We start from the raw sequence: 22,115 nt of genomic DNA, 5'->3' as shown, positions 1-22,115 counted from the left end.
AGTTGTGGCATGCTGGCTCCAGAGCACATGGGCTCTCTAGTTGTGGCACGCAGGCTCAGTAGCCCTACAGCATGTGGGACCTTAGTTCCCCGACCAGGGATCAAACCCGCATCCCCGGCACGGGAAAGTGGATTCTTAACTGTTGGACGACCAGAGAAGTCCCTGGAAGGTTCTTAAAATTTATATTAAGTGGTATAGTATCCTAAGTAAGCTGTAATAAGTTAAGGGTGCATATTGTAAACTGTAAAGAAAAACCAGTAGAGGAAATAAAATGGAACACTAAAATGTACTCAAGTAATCCAAAAGAAGACAGAAAGTAGGTAGAGAAAGAAAAGTAGAGAGGAACAAAAACCAAATTGTGGTAGCCTGTGAGGGAGGAGAACTTAATGCCAGTAAGAAAATAAAAAGTCAAAAGAGTTGTCACTTACACCCTAACCATGAAAAGAAGTTGGATAAGCTACATAATTATAGTTTTTAAAATTTTTCAGAGACTGAGGACACCCAGAAACCAAAATCAACTCCAAAAAGTGATAAGCCCATTTTAAAACAGAAGAGATTTCCAGTTGCTATCACCCTTGACTGTAATGGGAGGACAAAGAATCTGCCACAGACAAGCACTAAAAAGAAACCAGTCTAACTTTGAAGGGCTATGTGGGGACTGGCATACCAGCATAGAATCCAGAGCAGCCCCAGACACAGAGAGAGGCTGTATGAACTACCTGGCCCCCCTTCACACAAACTCTTTTCCACTAGTTTTCACCAAAAATGGGGGCAAGAGAAGAGAGCTGAGATCATCTCTCTAAAGTCCTCTAGGCTTTGAGCTAAGGAAGACTTGAGGAATGAAAGATAACAGGAAAGCCAAGAGAAACTTTGCAGAGGCAAGACCCACCTTCAGAGTACAGGGCAGCCATACACAGGCCAACGATGGGGCAGCAGGGCTAAAAGAGCTCTCAAGGCACAGAAAGCAAGGGGCAGAACTAGAGAGCAAAGAGAATTCTTCAGCAACCTAAATCTGGCCACTGGTCTGTAAAGTAGGGAGATACCGCCTACAATTCAAAAAGAAGATTTGGAATAGTCCACGAATACATTAGAAGGTGCTCAATACCATTAGTCAAGAGGGAAAGACACATTCAATTAAATACAAATTAAAACAATGTAATGTAATTTCACATCTATTACTACAGCTAAAATAAACAAAGCCAAAAACAGACAACACTAAATACTAGCAAACATGCAGAGTAACTAGAACTCTCATATATTTCTGTGAGAAGTGTAAAATGGTATAACTATTTTAAAAACTGCTGGGCAATTTCTTATAAACTTAAGCATATACCTATATTATGAATCACATTTCTACTAATAGGTATTTACCCAAGAGAAATAAAAACATATATCCATGAAAAGTCTTATACAAGAATGTTTATATTAGTTTTACTGATAATAGCCCAAAGCTAGAAAAAACTGACATGTCCATTAAGAGGAAAGTAAATTATAAATTGTATGTTTATACAATGGAATTCTACTCTGCAATAAAACAGGATGAACTACTGACACATGCAACAGCATGGATGCATCTTGAAACCATTATTTTGAGTGAAAGAAGTCAAACAAGAGAACATACTATATGTTCCCATTTATATTATTTTCAACAACAGACAAAATTAATCTATGGTAAGAGAAATCAGAATAGGGTTTGCCTATAGCAAACTGATTGACTGGAAATGGCGTAAGAGAACATTCTGGGTTAATGGAAATGTTCTGTATCTCAAATAAGATGTTGGTTACATGGGTATATACATTTATCAAAACTCAAGAATTGTACACTTGAGCATTTCACTGTATGTAAATTTTACCCCAATTAAAACAAAGAAAAACCTTGAGAGGACAAAAATATGAAGAACAAAAGTTAAAAGAAAAATAATACAAGAGAGGAGAAAGCCATGGTAATTGTTAAAGTTAGGTATTGGGTATATGGGGGCTTACTATTCTATTCTGTCTACTTTTGATTGTGCTTAAAATTTACCACAATAAAAAGTTTTTTTAAAAGGCAACTGAATAATAGTGTGTTGTGTATTTGAAGTTTGCTAAGAGAGTAGATCTTAAGTGTTCTCACCACACACTCACACAAAAGGTAACTTTGGGAGGTTAACAAATACGTTAATTAGTTCAATTGTAGTAATCATTTCACAATATATATATATGTCAAAACATCACACTGTATACTTTAAATATGTACAATTTTTACTTGTGAAAAATAAACAAAAATTAAAAATTTTTAAGTATCACAGTAAAAAAAAAGCCAAAATATTCATTTAACCTTTTCCATATGGTATTTAAAATATAAACCCACAATACTCATTGCCAAATAATATACAAAGTTATTGAAAAAAAGGGAGGAGGGACTGGATCTGCTCAGAAAAATAGTACTTCAGGTTCCAAAGTTCTTACACCACAGACTATGATTTCAATAACATTAGCCAGAAGATTTTTTGGGGGGGGAGGTAATTTGGAACCAAGTTAAACCCAAACTATTAAATTAGTCTTATCTTTCAGGTTGGGGTCTATGGACCAAGTGTGGAAGATTTTGAAAGCAGATGTACCAAGCACCTCTCTCCATCCATGGTTCATGATGTCTGTGAGAGCCTGTCAGAGCTCCACACATATTACCTAGGTGGACCACTTCAGTGTTTTCTGGCCATAGCTCCACTACCAGTATCCATATCACTGTGGCTGAGGACTTTTCTGAAACTGCAGAAGGCTGCTGCTCTGTCCATGTGTGTACATGTGCAGCATGCCAGAAGTAACAGAGAATTAACACCCACCCTCCCACCCAATCAGCTCTCAACCATAATTTTTGGAAGTTGATGTTGAAGTACTGTAGCTCTTTCAGCACTTTAGTGTGATGATTCTGAGAGATATATTTCACACAGAATTAAGCTCTAGTTGCCCACTGTGGTGGCTGGTGTAGGAGTTCAGAGTGTGCCACCCCAAAATATGCCATCCTGGTGTACTGATGATTTTAAGTTAAAGGCACTGAAAATCAGCAGATGCAAGAAGGGCACTCTAAGCTTCCTTCTTCTTCCTGAAAGGAGATAAAATTCCCATGCAAAAGGTGTAACCCCCATACCAGGAAGAAGGAAGACATTCTTATGACCAGAGACAGGGAGGTGAGGCCAAACGACAAACAAACCTTGTTAAAACAAACCTTATCTTCCTAGTCACTTTTCTACAAATAACTGCCCTTGCACAAACTCCTTTGTCTTGTCCATTTTCACAATTTATTACTCATTGTCCAACCTAGTATATATGTGTTTGGTTCTAACTACACTTCTTTGGGTCTTCATTTTTCTTATGAAGGCTCCTGTGTACATGTAAAAATTACTAAATAAAATCTGTATACTTTTCTCCTGTTAATCTGTCTTAACGTCAGTTCCTCAGGCCCAGCTATGGGGCCAAAGAGGGCAGTACACTTTCCCTACACTGACTTAACAACATACTCTTTATAGCCTGTCTTCACATTTCTATACCCATCATCACCCCACGCCAATGTTCTCTGTACTTCCTCCAAAATTACTTGAGTTCAGGTTAAAATATATATATATATATATAATAGAAAGGGTACAAAGTGTACTACAAAAAGGAAAAAACAGATGACAGAATGAACCACTTCACAGGCATACTACTGATCGTGCTGTTGCTAACCCTGGACTTCCTACTATTAATAAGAGCTTTTGCAATTTCAAAGCATAACAGTTAAGTAAATAGGAGAGTTCAATATACAATTAATCCTATACCCCAAGACAGGCTGTTTTAAGCCTTTGGGGCAGCTATGTTACATGGAGCTCTTTTGTTGACAATTCACAGAAGCCAACTAGAGTTAGCTTAAGCGCAAAGTCTATGGGCCTTAAGAACAGAATCAGTGATTGGGAAATTAAAGAAAACTTAGGAAGTCTCTGCTTCCATCTTTTTTCTAGTTATTTACTTCATCTTTCTCTCCTTGTTTCCCAGTCCACATGGCTACTCCCAGACCTCACAAGATTATACAGTACTGTATAGAAGCCCAGAGAGAAATAGAGCCTGATTTTCTTTCTCAGCCTCCGCTGTTCTCTCTTGTTCTCTTTCCTTCTCCCACATTGTCCTTTTCAAAATGCCCAGGGAGAGAAATGGTCCTGCTTGGGCCAGGTACCTACACCAGGACCAATCAACTGTGGAGAGAAAGCAATGTCACAAGGTAGAAAAACGGCAGTACTCTGCAATCCAATAGAATGGGGGAAAGGGACATTCCCAAAGAATGGGTATTGGCAAACAACCCAAGAGAATCAACTATATGAGTCATGGATCTGTTTGAGAAACTGATAAAAACATTGGATCTTCTTCACAGCAATATGTACACACTCACAAACACCAAACTGTCCATACAATTTGAGGGCATTCATGAAGCCCCTGTAATCCATTCTTAGATCCTAATTTTAAAACTCTCTATTATCCATTTAGATATTTTAAATGCTTAAAATTTTTCAAATACTGCTCTTAAATTTTCAAATTTTAAATACTGAATGTGAAATTACATTCAACGGTTTTTCAACCACAAAAAAATACACATAATAAAATATTAAGTCTTTCACAGGAATATAACACGTAAGAAGTCTATACTAATAACATGGACTAGGTAGAAGAGGCTAACGATCAGACATCAACTGGAGTCTACTGTCATCAAATGGACACTATATGGCAGTCCCTCACATTTTTTACTGCAGTTAAAATAACCTTTCCATAGTATGTCCCCAAAGACGGTCAAACACTTGGGGGATGTGTACCTAGCCCCTCTCCCATTCAAATCATAACACTTGAAGTTACCTCATAAAGAGATACATAAAGTTATTCAAAAAATTAGTAAGATCTAGTGCATTGCTACTTATGATGGCCTAGAAAAAAAAAGTCTATACATAGTTTAATCAAAAGTTTCTACTCAAAATACACAGCTATTACTGTATGCAATTTTACTCAAAACAAGCAAAACCAAACACAAACAAAAGAAATAAGCTAGGGAAATAAAATCAGAAGTAAATGCCTCAAATCTATTATGAAACAGGTGAAATATAAATTTAAAATCATATTAAAGTAGTCAGGAAACCTATACCCTCCACTGGTTACTAGGAAGCAGTCAATGACATTAGTAATATATCCTTAACCTCTGAGAGTATATAATGGAAGGAAATGGCCACATTTTACCACAAAATGTTCTTACATTACAGGAAAAGACAGGAAAACAGAAAACAAAGAATAATGTTTTAACAGAGAGTTGTGTTACTCAGACGTTCTTTAAATGTATCGAAAAAGGGGCTTATGAATACAGTACTATACCTATGCATTTTGATTCTACAACATATCTTGTATACACTTCATATATGAAAATACTACGAAAATCTAAAATATTCAGTATTATATCCATGCGTTTTGACTCTATAATGTATCTTGTGTAAGTTTCATATATGAAAATACCCTGAAAATCTAAAGTGTTATCTTTGCTGATATATTTTCTAGACAATCTCTGAAAGAGAATCTAATTTCCTGAGTATGTGAATACATAAACTTGATGAAAGCTAGAATGATGAAACACCACTGAGTCTGATTACATACAATAAAATTTAAAGATTATATTCCCACACCATACTGAAAATTTTTGTATTAAGTAGAGTTGGAAAAAGGAAGACTCTCATTATATGAGGTTAAAAAATATTTTTTTAAGCAGAGTCAACTGCTATACTAATTATCATTTTTGTATACAATATTGAACCTATATATGAAAGTCAGCACATAAAGTCTAAAAATTAATCAGCTACTGTGTTTCATTTAGAAATTTCTGTACTTGAAAAACTTTGGAGAAAGTATTTTTTAAATTATAAATTCATTCATGGATTTAACATGAATAGTTTTTAACAGTTTCACATGTCCCTGAAGTTCTGTGACAGGTAGTAATTTGTAATTTTGGTTGAGTCACACATTTCACTCGGATACACTAAAAGACTAGCTGGTATTCCTGAGTTACTAGGAAGAAATAATCCCAGCCAATGTGAGTGACGTCTGTATTTTTTTTGCTCATTTTTGAATGCAGAGTAACTCTTATGTAATACCTGAAGCACAAGATTTTTTTAAAATCATACTTCACTTTTTAAAAAATATGCGAAATGACACAGGACAGAGGAATCTGCAAATGTGTGGGTTCACAAAGGAAGGTCTCTGAATACACCTTGTAAGAAAGTCAAAGGGTTTAATGGTAGCTCAGGAGAATGCAGGATTTTGGTACTATCAATAGGTGCATCATAATCTAATAGGATGATCAGAAGGCAGAACTGACAATTCTAGGACTCAAACTTAAATTCTGCTACTAAATTCTAGTATGATTTCACATTAAATCCAAGTTAATGTACATCATTTATCTCACTAGAGAATGAGAGAAAACACTGTATGTATCTGCTTTTGGGACACTAAAATGCAAAGTTCATATAAATTCTCCTATGTGAAATTCAGAACTGAAGTAGCTTTTGGTACAAATATTTCACCAGGACAGTGATTTGAAGGAGCATTGATTCCAATGCACAACTGTAGTAATTGTAGCTGAAAAACAGAAATGCCACCTTCTCATACTTGCATCAAGGAAAAGACTCTGAGTCATATTTCATCCACATTCCTTAATGTCATCTTCAAACAAGTAGACAATCAAATACTTACAAATATATCTAAAGCCCACTGCCTAGACACAAAGTAAGAAATATTAATAAAAATAGACTTGTAATATACAAAAAGCTCGTGTGCTACAGACTATGATTACCTGGAGGTAGGAATTGCAGTTGGTTATTAGCTAATCGAAGATGACGTAAAGCTCTCAGACGACCAATTTCTGGGCAAACAATTTCTAAGGCATTGTCACTAAGATCCAAACACTGTAGTTTTACAAGGGACCCAATGGCTTCGAAGAGAAAAGAAGGGTAAAAGCATGATTAATTTGACCCAAGTGTTTTAACACCAAACTTTAATGCAAGTACTCCAAATTTAAATATTTTAATGCTTAATATCCCTGTCTCCAGGGCTGACATAATAGTAAAAACATATATCAAACTAAACTTTTTAAAAATTTTTATTAGAGTATAGTATCAAACTAAATTTTATGAAGTGATAACACTTCTACCTTGATATAAAGTAAGTTTAAAAATAGCACGAATAAAAATGTTAAAACAATGTAAAAATTACTTGAATAAATAATTCATGAAATATATAAAGTCTTTTTTATCTAACCAAAATGCTTAACTGGATTTATTAAACTTAAAATTTGTCATTTTATTATTTACCCAATGACAGTTTATCTGATAATAAATTTTTACCTAACCATTATAACCATTTTAGACTTCTTAAATTTAATTTAATCGTAACAGTTAACTGGATTACTAATTAGAGGAAAAAAAGCTTTGAAACTAATAAAGGTGCTCTATAATTAAAATTCCCTAATTTTCCAACCAAAATTGGTTTAAAGAGACAATCTGTTCTATTATTATAAACTATAATAGCACTATACTATCTGTTCTACTATTTAAACTATAGCACCTCCTAACTAAAAACTTGAAGTGCACGTACCTTCCGGAACCACAACTATGTTATTTGAGTGAAGATACCTAGAGGAAAAGAAGGGAAAAACAGCTGTTATCATTCAGTACTTCTGCTAGATAATCACTCTGTAAAATGCTCACTTAGAGATTTATCAAATATAAAGGGACCAGATTTTCTTTCATACCTACTCTAAATGTGTAACACAAACTATATGGTCATCACGGATAATTAATAATACTTTGAGAATAATATTGTATGCTAGAATTGCAAATATTAAAACTATTTGCTAATTTAGTTGCTATTTTAAAATTAAAACATACACAATAAAGTATTTTTTTCAACCTCATAAAACAAATTACTAGTTTCTCTAGTTCATTTTAAATAATTCAGGTTTTCAGAAAAACATCTATTGTGTAGAGAAAAGTCAACACCTATTGTGTAAAGGAAAATGCAACTTTTAGTTTTTAAAGGATAACTTCACAAAATAATCAAAGATATTTCAAGCCAGTATGGAGAACCAAAAATGAAGCAATTAAATACTCATCATTTATGATATCTGTAGAAATATTCAACTGTCAAGGTACATAATATATTTCACAGCAAGAGGAATTTTGTAAATAAGAAATCAAATTCTTTTCTCAGAAAAAAAAAAGTCTACCCGGCTGACAAGTCCAGGCAAGTCTAAGTAAATAACATTCCCCACTGAAGTATCTTTAGCACTCTCTGGTGGAGACTTCATGCAATAGTCGGCAGCCAACTATTCAGAGCAAAACAACAGTGACCAATGAAAATCACATAATAATAATTTTAAAAATAAAATTAGATCATTGATTTTGAGGCCAGAGAACTAGATTTTGATAAAGTATTTTCAAACCTGTTGTCTTATTTATTATACCTCATAATCACTCTTCATATAGTATATCTTACATAGAATTTAAAATATTTCTTCTATATATTTTAGCCTGATATCAAATGTTAAAATGTCAATGACACAGAATAAGAAAGATACAAAATTAATAAATTTAAGAAGATTTTTATATGCTGGATTAAATCAATTCTGTGTAGGTATTAACTTGCTGGGCCTAACATAATTTAAACAATTACACCATTCTATGATTCATTTTATTCCTTGCTTTGTGTATACAGAATGATTCCATATTTTACTTTTTTTAGAATGTTTCCATATTTTAAAATCAATATTCTTTAAACATTACTTTTAGGAAGAAATATCTAACTACTTTAACAGATTACTCTAAAAATTCTTTATGCCGAAAGACTATATATATATATATAAGTATACACACACATTTGCATGTATTACACAAAAGGCAGAGCGCCTAGACACCAAAATAGATAACTGATTTTTCAGTAATCCACAAAATTTTTGCCTCAACTCCAATTCTACCTACAAAAAAGGACCTTAAAATGTCCAAGTCAAAATATGAACTAAAGTACTATTATCATTAAAATCAAAAAGTATATTTTAACATAATAAATTTATCTACATTATAATGAAAAGCAGTAAATGGTAGTTTAGAATGTTCTCAATCCCGACTACACATTAGAATCACCAGTGGTCTTCAAACTATAGATGTCCAAGGCCATCTCAACTCAAGTTGCTCTGATGTGCAGCTGATGAAGAATCATCACTGGTAAAGTGGATCAGAGTAGGTTCTGGAGCCAGACTGCCTGTACCTTAATATCTATGTGACCAGGGGAAAATTACTGACCTTTTCACTTTCTTAATCTACAGAAGTAGAGGATAACAGCACCAACAACATAGGGATGCTGTGAGGATTAAATGAATTAATAAATGTAAAGCCCTTAGAACAGAGTTCCATGAATGCCACTGTTATAATTATTATTGTTATCATAAGTCATTTGTAATCAAAGGCTTAGCAATTTTAAGTCACTTCTGTCTACTTAATTTTTGTAATTTCAAAGTAGTTAAAATGTTGGTGTTTTGACGTAACTGGTTTTCATCATGTTATTTTTCTACTCAAATAATGCAGGAACTCCCATTCACTGCTGGTGGGAATGCATGACTGTACAGCCACTTTGGAAAATGGTTTGGCAGTTTTTTAATAAAATTAAATATAGATATTTACTTAATAGTAATATGGCAATGTCAGTTTCTTAGTCTTGACAAATGTTCAATGAAATTGTAAGATGTTAACAACAGGAGAAACCTGGGCATACTGGAACTCTGTACTTACTATCTTTACAACTTTTCTGTAAATAAAAACTGCTCCAAAATAAAAAAAAAAAAAATTTTTTATTAAAGGAACAGGACTTATACTTCCAGCCATGACGAAATAATAAGGACCAGATTTACCTAATTGCTATAAGCAACAAGAAAACCAGATGGAATATATGAAACAATTATTTTCTAATACTGACAAGAGGCAACTAGTACTATGTTCCCTGAGAGAGAAGAAACAAGTGAGGTGAGCCACACAATGTCCACAGATTTATGCCTGGAGGCAAATAGTGCACTGTGGTACAAAAATGGGATCCCAAACAAAGAATGAAGTCTCACTGAGTTATGAAGAAACATATCAGAGTTCAGGGAACCTGAGGCAGCTGGAAGTTGTGGGTACAGTTCTGGAGGAGAGGGCACTACTGAAAAAAAAAACTTCAAGGGATCCTTTGACTCTTAGCTGAATTCTATAATGCACTCCAGTCAAAAAGTAACTGAAAACCTATCAGCTGAACAGTCCACAGAGCTCATACAGGGCTAGAAAGCATTCAAGTTCTGAGCAGCAAGTGTACCAAATCCTTGTTGATCACTTGGTTCATTTAAACGAGATTCTAGAAAGGTCCTGTGTGGGTAATAGGGCTAAACTATCCCTTTAGTAGAAGTTACTCTAGACCTGTCCTAACAAGCATAAAGACAGGCCATGAAAAGATCAAATTAAATTGCAAATAACTGCAGGCCAGAACAAAGCACCACAAAAAGGAAGACAACAAAGTGTAGACACAATAAAGTATTCATAAGGCCCAGCATCTAATCAAAAAGTGCTAAGAATTAGGAAAATGTGACCAATAACTAGGATAAAAAACAGTTAATACAAACGGAACCAGTATGACACAAATGATGGAATTAGCAAATAAGAACTTTAAAACAAAACAACTATAACAACTATATTCGGGTATTCAAAGAAAAATATAAACATTGTGAGAGAAATGTTAACATATAAAGAAGAACCAAATAGAGCTTCTAGAGATCAAATATACAACAAACTAAGTGAAAATCTCACTAGGTTGGATTAACAACTTACTAGATACCGAAGAACAAAATACTACCAACCCTGAAGACAGGGAAATATAATATGTCCTAACTGAAGTACATTAAAAAAAAAAAGACTGAAAAGAATAGAGCTGAACAGTGTGTCAGTGATTATGGGACCATATTAAACTAACAAACATGTAAGAGTCCCAGAAGCAGGGACCAGAGATAAGGGTATAGAAATAAATATCTAAAGAAATATATTTTAAAAATCCAAATTTGATGCAAACTATAAAGACACAAACCCAAGAAGCTCAATGAATGTCAAGGATAAAGAAAAAGAAAACCACAACAAAGTACATCAAAATCAAATCCCTGAAAACCAATAGAAGAATCAGACATTCTTCAAAGTAGCCCAAGGAAAAAAGACACATTACATACTGAGGAAGAAATATAGGAATGTCAGCAGATGTCTCTTCAGAAAGTATGCAAGCCAGAAGACAATAAACACCGTGAAAATGTTGAAAGAAAAAAAGTAACTGACAACCAAGAACTCTAATTCCAGAAGGCAAAACATACACATTTCAGAACTATGAAGATGAATGTAAAGCAAAACACTATAAACTTTTAGAGAAAAAAAGCAGGAGAAAATCTTCAGGGTCTAGGACTAGACAAAGTTCTTAAATTTGACACTAAAAACATGATACATAAAAGCAAAAATTGACAAAGTGGACCTCATCAAAATGTAAAACTTCTGCTCTACAAAAGAACATGAAAATAGAAGTTATACAGAGGGAGAAAATATTTGTAAACAACCTATACAACCAAGGACTGTTTTCTAGAATATGTAAAGAACTCTTAAAACTCTTACAACTAAAGAAAAATATCCAAATAGAAAATGAGCAATAGACATGAACAGACATTTCACTGAAGAAAAGATAAAGATCACAAGTACTTGAAAAGATGTTAAATTAACGTTATAAGCCATTAGAGAAATACAAATTAAAACCATAATTAGATAAAACCACACATCTATCTGAATGACAAAAATTTAAAGTAATGACAACAAAATAATGCAGGTGAGATGTGGAGAAACTGAAACAATCACACATTGCCGGGGGAGAATGTAAAATGGTACAGCCAACCTGGGAAATTATTTGGCAGTTTTTAATGAAACTACAAATTCAGATCAAAAGTGGCAGAATAAAGACCTCCAAAAATTCTCTTTATTTGTAAAATCAACAATAATACTGGCAATAATTATCAGAAGCTACATGTACAGAACTCTGGAAATTAACCAAAGACTTGCAGTAATACAGGGAGGGTTTATGTAAGAAAAATGGCAAAAATCTCAGTAAGAAGACTAAGCTGTGAATTTTGGGGTATTTTTACTTGCCCCAGTCCTATACCCTACTCTCCACCTCTGCAGAAGCCTGGAAAATCACTTTGCTTTTCACTTCAATTGCAGTAGCCTGGCTAGTACCTAAAGGGGCAGAACCAAGTTGGAGTTCGTTTCCAGAGAACTGTCATTTGACTGTCTCATGGATCTCTGAAAGACCCCACTTGCAAGGCTGTTTTTAACTTGATCTGACTAGAAGCTTGCCCGGTACAAAAACCCTTTCTCCAATTGAGATAAATTACAGGCAATTGTTTAACTTCGCTGGTGCCTGAGGCACTAGATAACAGCTGGAGCAAACAATACACAACCAAAAACCTTAAATGAAAACGTTGGGGAGTTCCTTCCAGAGAACTTTGAAAAACTCTGACATATTTCTAGAAATCTAGGTCACATGCATGCCCGGAGCTGCACATATGCTCAGGAAAGACCCGAGAAGACCCTAAGCTCTCACCTCTGCTGGACTTGAAGTTCTACATAAGAAGTGAAGTCTAAGGCAAAGTTGTCAAGTGCCTAGATGAGAGGGGAAAGCATGCCACAATACATATACAGAGACCCTCAGCAAGGACTGGGAGACTTAGCAGATTCAGGTAGGTAAGGAAATCTCTGCTTGATCATTAGCTGACCACTAAGGTAACTGAGCACAAGAACAACACAAAGATGTCTTGTCTCATCACTTCTGTTCAACATTCTATGTTCTAGCCAGGGCAACTAAGCAAGAAAAAGAAATAAAAGGCATACAGATCAGAAAAGAAGAAATACAACTCTTTACTGGTAGATGACTTGATCTTATATATAGAAAACCCCAAGGAATTCAACAACAAAAAAGAGCTAATGAATGAAGTTGGCAAGGTTGGAGGATATAATATCAATATACAAAAATCAACTGTATTTTTATATACTAGGTACTGAACAATTCTAAAGTGAAATTAAGAATATAGTTTTTGGGCTTCCCTGGTGGCGCAGTGGTTGAGAGTCCACCTGCCAATGCAGGGGACACAGGTTCGTGCCCCAGTCTGGGAAGATCCCACATGCCGCGGAGCGGCTGGGCCCGTGAGCCATGGCCGCTGAGTCTGCGTGTCTGGAGCCTGTGCTCTGCAACGGGAGAGGCCACAACAGTGAGAGGCCCGTGGGGGAAAAAAAAAAAAAGAAGAATATAGTTCTATGTACAATAGCATCAAAAAGAAAAAATCTAAGAGAAGAAATTCAGCATTTTTACGCTGAAAAGTGTTCAATGTTCAAATTTTAAAACTGTTGAAGGAAACTGAAGACCTAAATAAATAGAAAGAGATCCCACATTCAAAAATTAGAAGACATAATACTGTTAAGATGGCAATAATCCACAAACTGATCTAAAGATTCAGTGTAGTCGTTATCAACAATCACATTTGGCGTTTTTTTTTTTTTTTTGCATGAATTGACAAGTGGATCTTAAAATTCACATGAAAATGCAAGGGATTTAGAATAGCTAAAACAATTTTGAAAAATAAGGATAATGTTGGAGGATCCATACTTCTCAATTTCAAAACTCACTACAAAGCTAGAGTAATCAAGTCTGCATGGTACTGGCAAAAAGATAAAACATACAGATCAATGGAACAGAAGTGAAAATCCAGAAACATGCCCATGTGTCTATGGTCAACTGATTTTTAACAAACATGCCAAGACAATTCAATGGGGAAAAGAGTAGCCTTCTCAATAAATGGTGGTGAGATAACTGGTTATCCCATGCAAAAACAGAACATAGACTTCTACATCATATCATATGCAAAATTTAATTCAAAATGGATCAAAGACCTAAATGTAAGAGCTAAAATTATACAACTCAAATAAGAAAAGAGGAATAAATCTTCATGACATTGGATTAGAAAGTTTCTCAGACATGACAACAAAACACAAGCAACCAAATAAAAATTCATCAAGAAAGTGAAAGATAAACCACAGAATGGGAGAAAATATTTGCAAATCATATATATCAGGGGTCCCCAACCCCCAGGTCGCAGACTGGTACTTGTCCGTGCCCTATTAGGAACCAGGCCGCACAGCAGGAGGTAAGCGACAGGCGAGCAAGAGAAGCTTCATCTGCCACTCCCCACTGCTCCCCATCGCTTGCATTACCACCTGAACCACCTGCCCCCACCCCGTCCGTGGAAAAATTGTCTTCCCCAAAACCAGTCCTTGGTGCCAAAAAGGTTGGGGACTGCTGATATATGTGATAAGGGTCTGGTATTCCAAATACATAAAACACTCTTAGATAATAATTTTTAAATGGACAGCAGATTTGAATAGATTTCCCCAAGGAAAATATACAAATGCCCAATAAGCACAGGAAAAGACATCATTAGTCATTAGAAAAATACAAATGAAAACTACAAGATACCAGTTCACACCTATTAGGGAGTTACAAGGAATTGGGGGAGGGGAATGACTATTGATGGGTTTCTTTTGGGGTGATGAAAATGTTCTGGATTAGACAGTGATAATGGTTGCTCAACCTTGTTTATATACCAAAACCACTGAACCATACACTTTAAAAGTGTATGATTAAAATTTTATGGTACGTAAATTATATCTCAATTTAAAAAATGAAACATGCAATTTCCATGTGACTCAGCAATTACATTCTTAAGCATTTATTGCAGAGAAATGAAAACTTATTCACACACAAAAAAACATGTACATGAATGTTCATAGCAGCTAAAATTTCATAATAGCTAAAAACTGGAAACAACCAATATGTCCTTCAATAAGTGAGTGGATGAACAAACTCCGTTACATCCACATTGTGAAATATAACCCAACAACATAAAGGAACTATTGGTACATGCAACAACTTAAATAGATCTCAAGGAAATTATGCTCAATGAAAAAAAAAGCCAGTCCTGAAAGGTTATATACTATATGATTTATATAACATAACAAATTAAAATGACAAAATCATAGAGATGGAGAACAGAGTAGTAGTTGCCAGGGTTTGGGGGACAGGGAGAATGTGATTATAAAAGGGTAGAAAATGATGAAAACTGAATAATATCAGTGGATTGTAGCAATGTCAGTTTCCTGGTGGTGATCTTATACTGTAGTTATACAAGACATGAACACCGGCAGAACCTCAAAGAGTACCCAAGGATGTTTACATATTATTTCTTAAGATTACGTGTGACTACCATTATCTCAAAGTAAAAAGTTTAATTTTTAAAAAAGGAGAAATAAAGACATTTTTCAGGCAAACCAAATCTGAGAGAATATAGGAATTAATATTAAAGACTTTTTTTTCTCATTTTAAAATTTCTTTAATTGACAACTTAAATTCAAAATTATAATAGTGTATTTTGCCAGTTATCAATTTTGTCTCTCAGCTCCAAATCTACCTGCTATGCCATATTGGAGCTGGACCCTGTCAAAATTTCTCCTTTGCCAACTGATCTAATGTTAGGCCTAATGTTATCAAAAGAGGGTACTGGAGTGACTCTGCAAGATGAGAGTAGCAGGAAGGCATTTCCTTTCTGGGTCCAGTCCCCTTTCAATTTTTTATCCAGCACACAGCCAAGGCCCAGAAGTCCTCTTGGACAACCTTAAACTACATTCTCAAAGTGACCATGAAGTCACTTTTGTGGCATCTCAGGCTATTATCCTCAGGCCACACTCTCCCCATCCAACAATGCATTTCTATAAAGAACTTCAGTTGGCCTCAAGCAACTGTCTTCCCACCCTGTGGCTACTTCTGCGTTAGCTCTGCCATGCTCTCAGGCAATTGCCTCCTTCCTACCAGTCAGACTGTTTCTAATAGATCAGCTCTACATTACCAACACCGTCCTGAAACAGTGAGCTGATATTACAGATCTGCTCTGGCCTAACCAGATGGCAAGGTTCTTCACCACCAGAGCACTGTATGTTTTGTGGCAGCCACATCTTATTTGAAGAAGTCTAATCTCAGCCTAGGTTTGGGGCTCTCCTAAGTCTTTAGTTCCTTCATTGTCTACTTTCTCTTGGTCCAGATCTACTTTTTTGTACTTACTAATTAATTATGAATACCATGGAGTCCTCTTTTACCTCTTTTAGTAGTTAATAACATTTTACTAGTTAACAATTCTTTATATTACTTCTCCCTGCTTAAACAGGGGTATGGTTTCTATCTCCTAACTGGACCCTGACTGATATATACATGGTTTATACATACATAGATCTATCTCTCTCACAACACTCACACACATGTAAAACACAGGACAGTAGCACAAAGGATAGGAGCGATGAACTGAAAGTATTGATCTAAGGTTCTTATATTAAATGTGAAGTAGTATATTATGTGAAGGTAGATTATAATAGGTTAAAGAAACATAATATAAACCTTTCAACATTGAAATGAAGTAGAGTTAATAAATCAATAATAGTAAAATTTAATCCTAAATAACACAAAAATAATTTAAAAGAAGAAAAATAAAGAGGGAAAAAATAACAAAGAACAACTGGGACAAACAGAAGACAAACTGTTAAGTTGGTGAACTTAAATTCAATCATATCAGTAATCATATTAAACATAAACAGTCTAAACACTCCAGTTAAATGAGCCAGATTGTTAGACTGGTCAAAATCAAAGAACCAACTAATGTTGACCTCAAGAAACCCACTTGAGTTATAGAGGCAGAAACAGATTAAAATAAAAGAATGCAAGCTCTAATTCCAGTACAGCAGAATAAACTCCTACTGGACCAATCCTCTGGCAACTAAAACACTGAACAACACACACAGACAAAATGAACCTAAGGCACTGCAAGAGTAAACAAATAAGCCAATTCTGAAGGAGAGTCAAAACTTATAAGAAAGAACGGCACTGGGTGATTCTGGGTTTCATTTAAAAAAAAAAAAAGCATTTAGTCTAAGGAAGGATACAGTTATCACAAAAAATGGCTAAAATTCCAACAGAAAACTGCAGTGTTGCTAGCCTAAAGGAGGACAGAGTTCAGGGCAACCATGGCCCCTGACAAATAAAGGGAGAATATCAGAAAAAAAAATAAAAGCCAGGGAGGGGAAACCCCAAATCCTATGTAAAAACTTTGCCTAAATCAGTGGCTGACTGCAAAACCATTTACATGTGGAAGAAACTACAACTAAAGATAAAAGAACCAGACTGAGATTTCAGCTGCCTTCCAAGAGGCTGTTTACTGCTTGAGTCAAACCAGGTAAATTAATCACTGAAATATTGGGCTGGCCGGAAAGTTCGTTCAGGTTTTTCCATAAGATGTTATGGAAAAACCCAAACAAACTTTCCGGCCAGCCCAATAAAAACATCAACACTCTTTGATGAAATATAACAGATTCCAGTCTCCAAAACATATGTCCTCATTTGTCAGAATATAATCTAAAATTACTCAATATATGAAAACCCAGAAAAATGTCAACAACAACAATGGATAGCAATCTCAAGAAAAGACAGCAACCTCAGGAGACAAATACTTTTAAAGGGCTCAAAGAGGGCTTCCCTGGTGGCGCAGTGGTTGAGAGTCCGCCTGCTGATGCAGGGGACACAGGTTCGTGCCCCAGTCCGGGAGGATCCCACATGCCGCAGAGCGGCTGGGCCCGTGAGCCATGGGCACTGAGCCTGCGCGTCCGGGGCCTGTGCTCGCAATGGGAGAGGCCACAACAGTGAGAGGCCTGCGTACTGCAAAAAAAAAAAAAAAAAGGGGGGCTCAAAGAAATAAAAACCGTCAAGTTAGAATTCAACAGCCATTGTATAGATAATTCAGTGTGGAGTCTTATGGTGCAATCTTCTTCATCTTCATGATTGTTTCACCTTTTTGCCTGAAACCCCCAAGAATTTTTCCTTTAGCTTTAAAGTCTGAAAAAACCTTTGAAAAAATTTCACGCCCATTACTAACAAAAAAATCTTGAGAAAATAGGAATTAATAGTGTGGTAAGTAGCCCCTAGGATGGTCCCCAATGATCTCTGCTACCTGGCATTCAGGACCTTGTGTAATAGCCTCCCCTTGAGTGTTCATTAGATCTAGTGGCTCCCTTCTAAAGGACAGATATAGTAACAGTGACAGGATGCCACTTCCAAGATTAGGTCAGAAAGAGACTATGGCTCTTGTCTTGTATACCCTTTCTTGCTCTTCTGCTTGCTCACTCTGATGGAAATCAGCTGCCATGTTGTGAGCAACATAACAGAGGCTAAGTGGCAAGGAACTAAAGGAGTTCTCTGCCCAACAGCCAGCTAGGAACTGAGGCCCTCAGTCCAACGAACTGCAAGAAATTGGTTGAATCCTGCCAACAACCACATGAGTGAACACAGAAGAGGATCTTTCTTCAGTTGAGCTTTCAGGTAAGTCAGCAGCCCTGGGCAACAATCTTGATTAGAGACTTGAAAGAGACATTGAAGCAAAGGCACCCAGCTAAGTCAAGCCCAGATTCTGGATCTTCAGAAAATATCAGAGAATAAGTGTTTATTCTTTTAAGCACACCTACATTTTAAGCAAGTACATTTTGGGTAATCTGTTAAGCAGCAATAGATTACTAACACAGATAGATATTTACTGAACACAAAAGAATTGTGTTAACTGTAAAGCCAGCATCTTTCTTAGTGGGGAAAACCTGGAGGTATTCCCACTAAGGTCAGAAAGATGACAAGGATGTCCACTACCTCAAGTACAATTTCACACTGCCCTGGAGAGGGACTAGCCAATGCAATCAGAATAGAGAAGATAATTAAAGATTTGGAAAAGAAGAAATAACACTGTCTGTATTTTCAGACATGAGAGTATACCTGGAAAACTCTGGAGAATCAATGATAAAACTAACTCAAACAATAAAAGATTTCAGGAAGGAGCAAGATATAAAGTTAACATGCAAAAACCCATAGTGCTCCTATATACAAAAAATAGCCAGTTAGAAGATATAACAGATAAGAAAAATCATTTACACAGCAAAAAAAATAAATATTTAGGAACAAACTATTAGAAATGTTCAAAATCTATATGAAGAAAAATATAAAGCACCTATTAAGGACAGAAAAGTAGACCTAAAAAATGTTAAGTCATCCTTGTTCTTGGAAATACACACTGAAGTATTTAAGGGTAAAGAACCACAATGTATGTAACTTTTTCTCAAAAGCTTCAGAAAAAAAATAAATACACATATAATATGTATAAAGAGAATGAAAGCAAAAACTTGATAAAGCAAATGGGGTAGAACATCACCAAAGATGTTTAAACTGAACCTAATCCAGAGGAAACAATCAGACAAATCCAGACATCTACTTCAAAAAGATATTTTTTGGGGAAAATTGGGATAATTTAAATACGAACTATATATTAGATGATATTATTGAAATAATATTACTTTTCTTAGGCCTAAAAACAATACAATTACGTGCAAAAACGTCTTTATTCTTAGGAGATATATACTAATGTATTTAGGGGTAAAGTATCATAATGTGTGTGAGAGAGGGAGAGAAGGAAGGCGGAGGGAGAGAGCGAGAGTAAAGAGAGGGTAGGAAAGGCAAAGAGAGAAAGGAAATGTGGCAAAATGTTAAGTGGTTAAATTTAGGTGAAGACTGAACAGTTGATCCTTGAACAACATGGGTCTGAACTACACAAGTCCATTTATACTCTGATTTTTTTTTTCAACAAGTACCTACTACAGTTCTACACCATCTGAGGTTGGGTGAGTCCACAGATGTGGAACTGTGGATATGGAGAGCCGACTATAAAGTTATACTTGGATTTTCAACTATGAGGGAGTGGCACCTCTAACCCCCATGTTGTTCAAGAATCAATTGTATGGATGCTCATTGTACTATGCTTTCAACTTTTTTGTTGGTTTGAAATTTTTTTAAATAAAAGGATGGATAAAAAAGAAAACGACAGAGACTCCCGGCTTATAGAGGAAGGTGTAAAGTTAGCTTTCCCTACTTTACCTCCTGAAAATCATACCAAATAATAAAAGGAACAAGGAAAGGTGATGTAAATTCCTCCTTCAACGGAATTAGACGGGTAGAAAGAAAGGGAAATACAAGATATTGAAATTTCTTATCTTCTTTAGTGAACAGATACTTGAAGTTGATGTACTAAAAAACAAAGGTGTAAACATTATTTAGTATTATGGAGGTAAATCATCAACAGAACTAAAACAAATGTAGGATGTAAGGAAGGGGTCTTTTACTCTATATTTTAAATCTTTTATACCATCAGACTGTTTATATCAGTATCACATGTAGTAGTAGTAACAATAATAATAATAAATATTCCCAATTACATGGAGTATCCAGAAGGATTCTGTGACAAAGATGCTGCCCCCAGAAAAAAATGTATCTTTCATCACCTTCACTACCCTGAAGTAAGATATTTAAAACACAAATTTAAATGGTAAAATACTTTAAAATACTATTGGGTTTAGCAGAACCACAGGTCTACCTACATGAGCACCATGATCATAATACCAAAAAATAATAAATTAATACATTAAAATTGTATTTCCCATTATTTCAAATAACTTAAAATTATGTTCATTCTTGTCTTTTAAAAAAATTTGAATAAGCAGACTCACAGTTCCACAAGGTTTGGAAGCTTCTGAGCAAGGTTTTCTGGCTGAAAATTAAAAACTCAGAATTAAATTTTATTTTTGAAAAATGTATAAACATTTCTAAATAGCTTAAACACAAAGTACTATCTTTTGAAGGGCGGTGAATTTTCAGAAAAGGTGAAAATAATAAATCAGCAGGTCTGGGTTTATACTTACATAGACCATACTACAATTTAAATTTATACATTTGAACAGAAACCAGATCTCATACTCCACAATCATGGAAGAAATGAAAATGTTTTTAACAGACAAAGACAGAGGGAATAACACTATGTGACGTCGGAGCCAGAGATTGGAGTGATGCAGCTGCAAAGTCAAGGAACACCGCTGGCAACCTCCAGAAGCTCAGAGAAAGGAACAGATTCTTCCTCAGAGCCACGAGAAGAAACCAACCCAGCCAACACCTTGATTTTGAACTTCTGCCCTCCAGAACTGTGAGACAATCAATTTCTGTTATTTTAAGTCACATAGCCTGTGTAATTTGTTATAGCAGCCATAAGAAAATAACACCTACCCCCCGCCAAACCAAAATCCCAAATTGCACCTCAGGAGGAAGAAACTAAAATCCCAGGGGGCTGACATCAAAACCTAACCAAACTCAGGATAAAAAGAGTAAGCTGGAGCTCAGGTGGTCTAAGGGAGTGTCACATCTGGCCCAAGTTCTAAGTTCGGAGTAGGAGTGTGATATGGCAGGGATAGGAAACTGGCCATTGGAAGGGAGATGGGTCTAGGTCTCTTACACAGAGTCATAGCTCTGGAAGGACTGGCTATTCCATGAAAAGAATCCTAGAAAAATTCCAGTCGTAGACTGAAAGCAGACTTCTCTCTGCTGGAGGCCCTGGGTAGAAGGAAAAGCCTCCTGTAAGTAACTGAAAGTCAGCCTGCATCTCTCACACATGCACATGCACACAGATACACATAAACACAAAGACAGGAGTTGTTAAAGCTAAAGGAGCACACTGAGTTAGGAGTAATTTTTTTTTATTCTACATTAAAACATACTGTAGAGTTAAACTAAATATCAGTAACAAAGAATCAGGAATGACTTTTTAAAAGAAATTATGTCTAACCTGAGGCTTGAAAGACAAATATAAATTATCAGAGGTTGCCATGGAGCGGGGAGGAGAAAGTTCTGGTTAGCTTTGTAGGCACATGAAGCAACATATGAAAAGACAAAAAGAGAGGTATGTTTGGGAAATCAAAAATATAATTTTTTCTGCTGTAACTCCCCAACAGTACTCATGACAAAAATCTTATATTTTCAAACACTTGTTATAAAAACAATTGTGTCAACAGAAAAACAAAAGT

The 22,115-nt window shown here is 35.4% G+C and overlaps 1 protein-coding gene across 3 annotated transcripts in view; it reads right to left on the bottom strand.

The window, feature by feature from the left end:
• The window catches only part of LRRC28 (leucine rich repeat containing 28), a 183,864-nt gene that overhangs the window by 143,676 nt on the left and 18,073 nt on the right, over nucleotides 1–22,115 (bottom strand). For all 3 annotated transcript variants that reach the window (XM_030873136.2, XM_070044858.1, XM_030873138.2), the window contains exons 3-5: nucleotides 20,772–20,812; nucleotides 7,633–7,670; nucleotides 6,833–6,970 (exon numbers count right to left, since the gene is read on the bottom strand). In XM_030873136.2, coding sequence (XP_030728996.1) covers nucleotides 6,833–6,970; nucleotides 7,633–7,670; nucleotides 20,772–20,812 — 217 coding nt within the window. The remainder of the gene's footprint in view (nucleotides 1–6,832; nucleotides 6,971–7,632; nucleotides 7,671–20,771; nucleotides 20,813–22,115) is intronic.

The sequence above is a fragment of the Globicephala melas genome, chromosome 2 (genome assembly GCF_963455315.2).
Source record: "Globicephala melas chromosome 2, mGloMel1.2, whole genome shotgun sequence".
Lineage (NCBI taxonomy): Eukaryota > Metazoa > Chordata > Mammalia > Artiodactyla > Delphinidae > Globicephala > Globicephala melas.
Note: the sequence above shows the minus strand (reverse complement) of the source record. Positions and strands in the feature narration are given on the sequence as shown.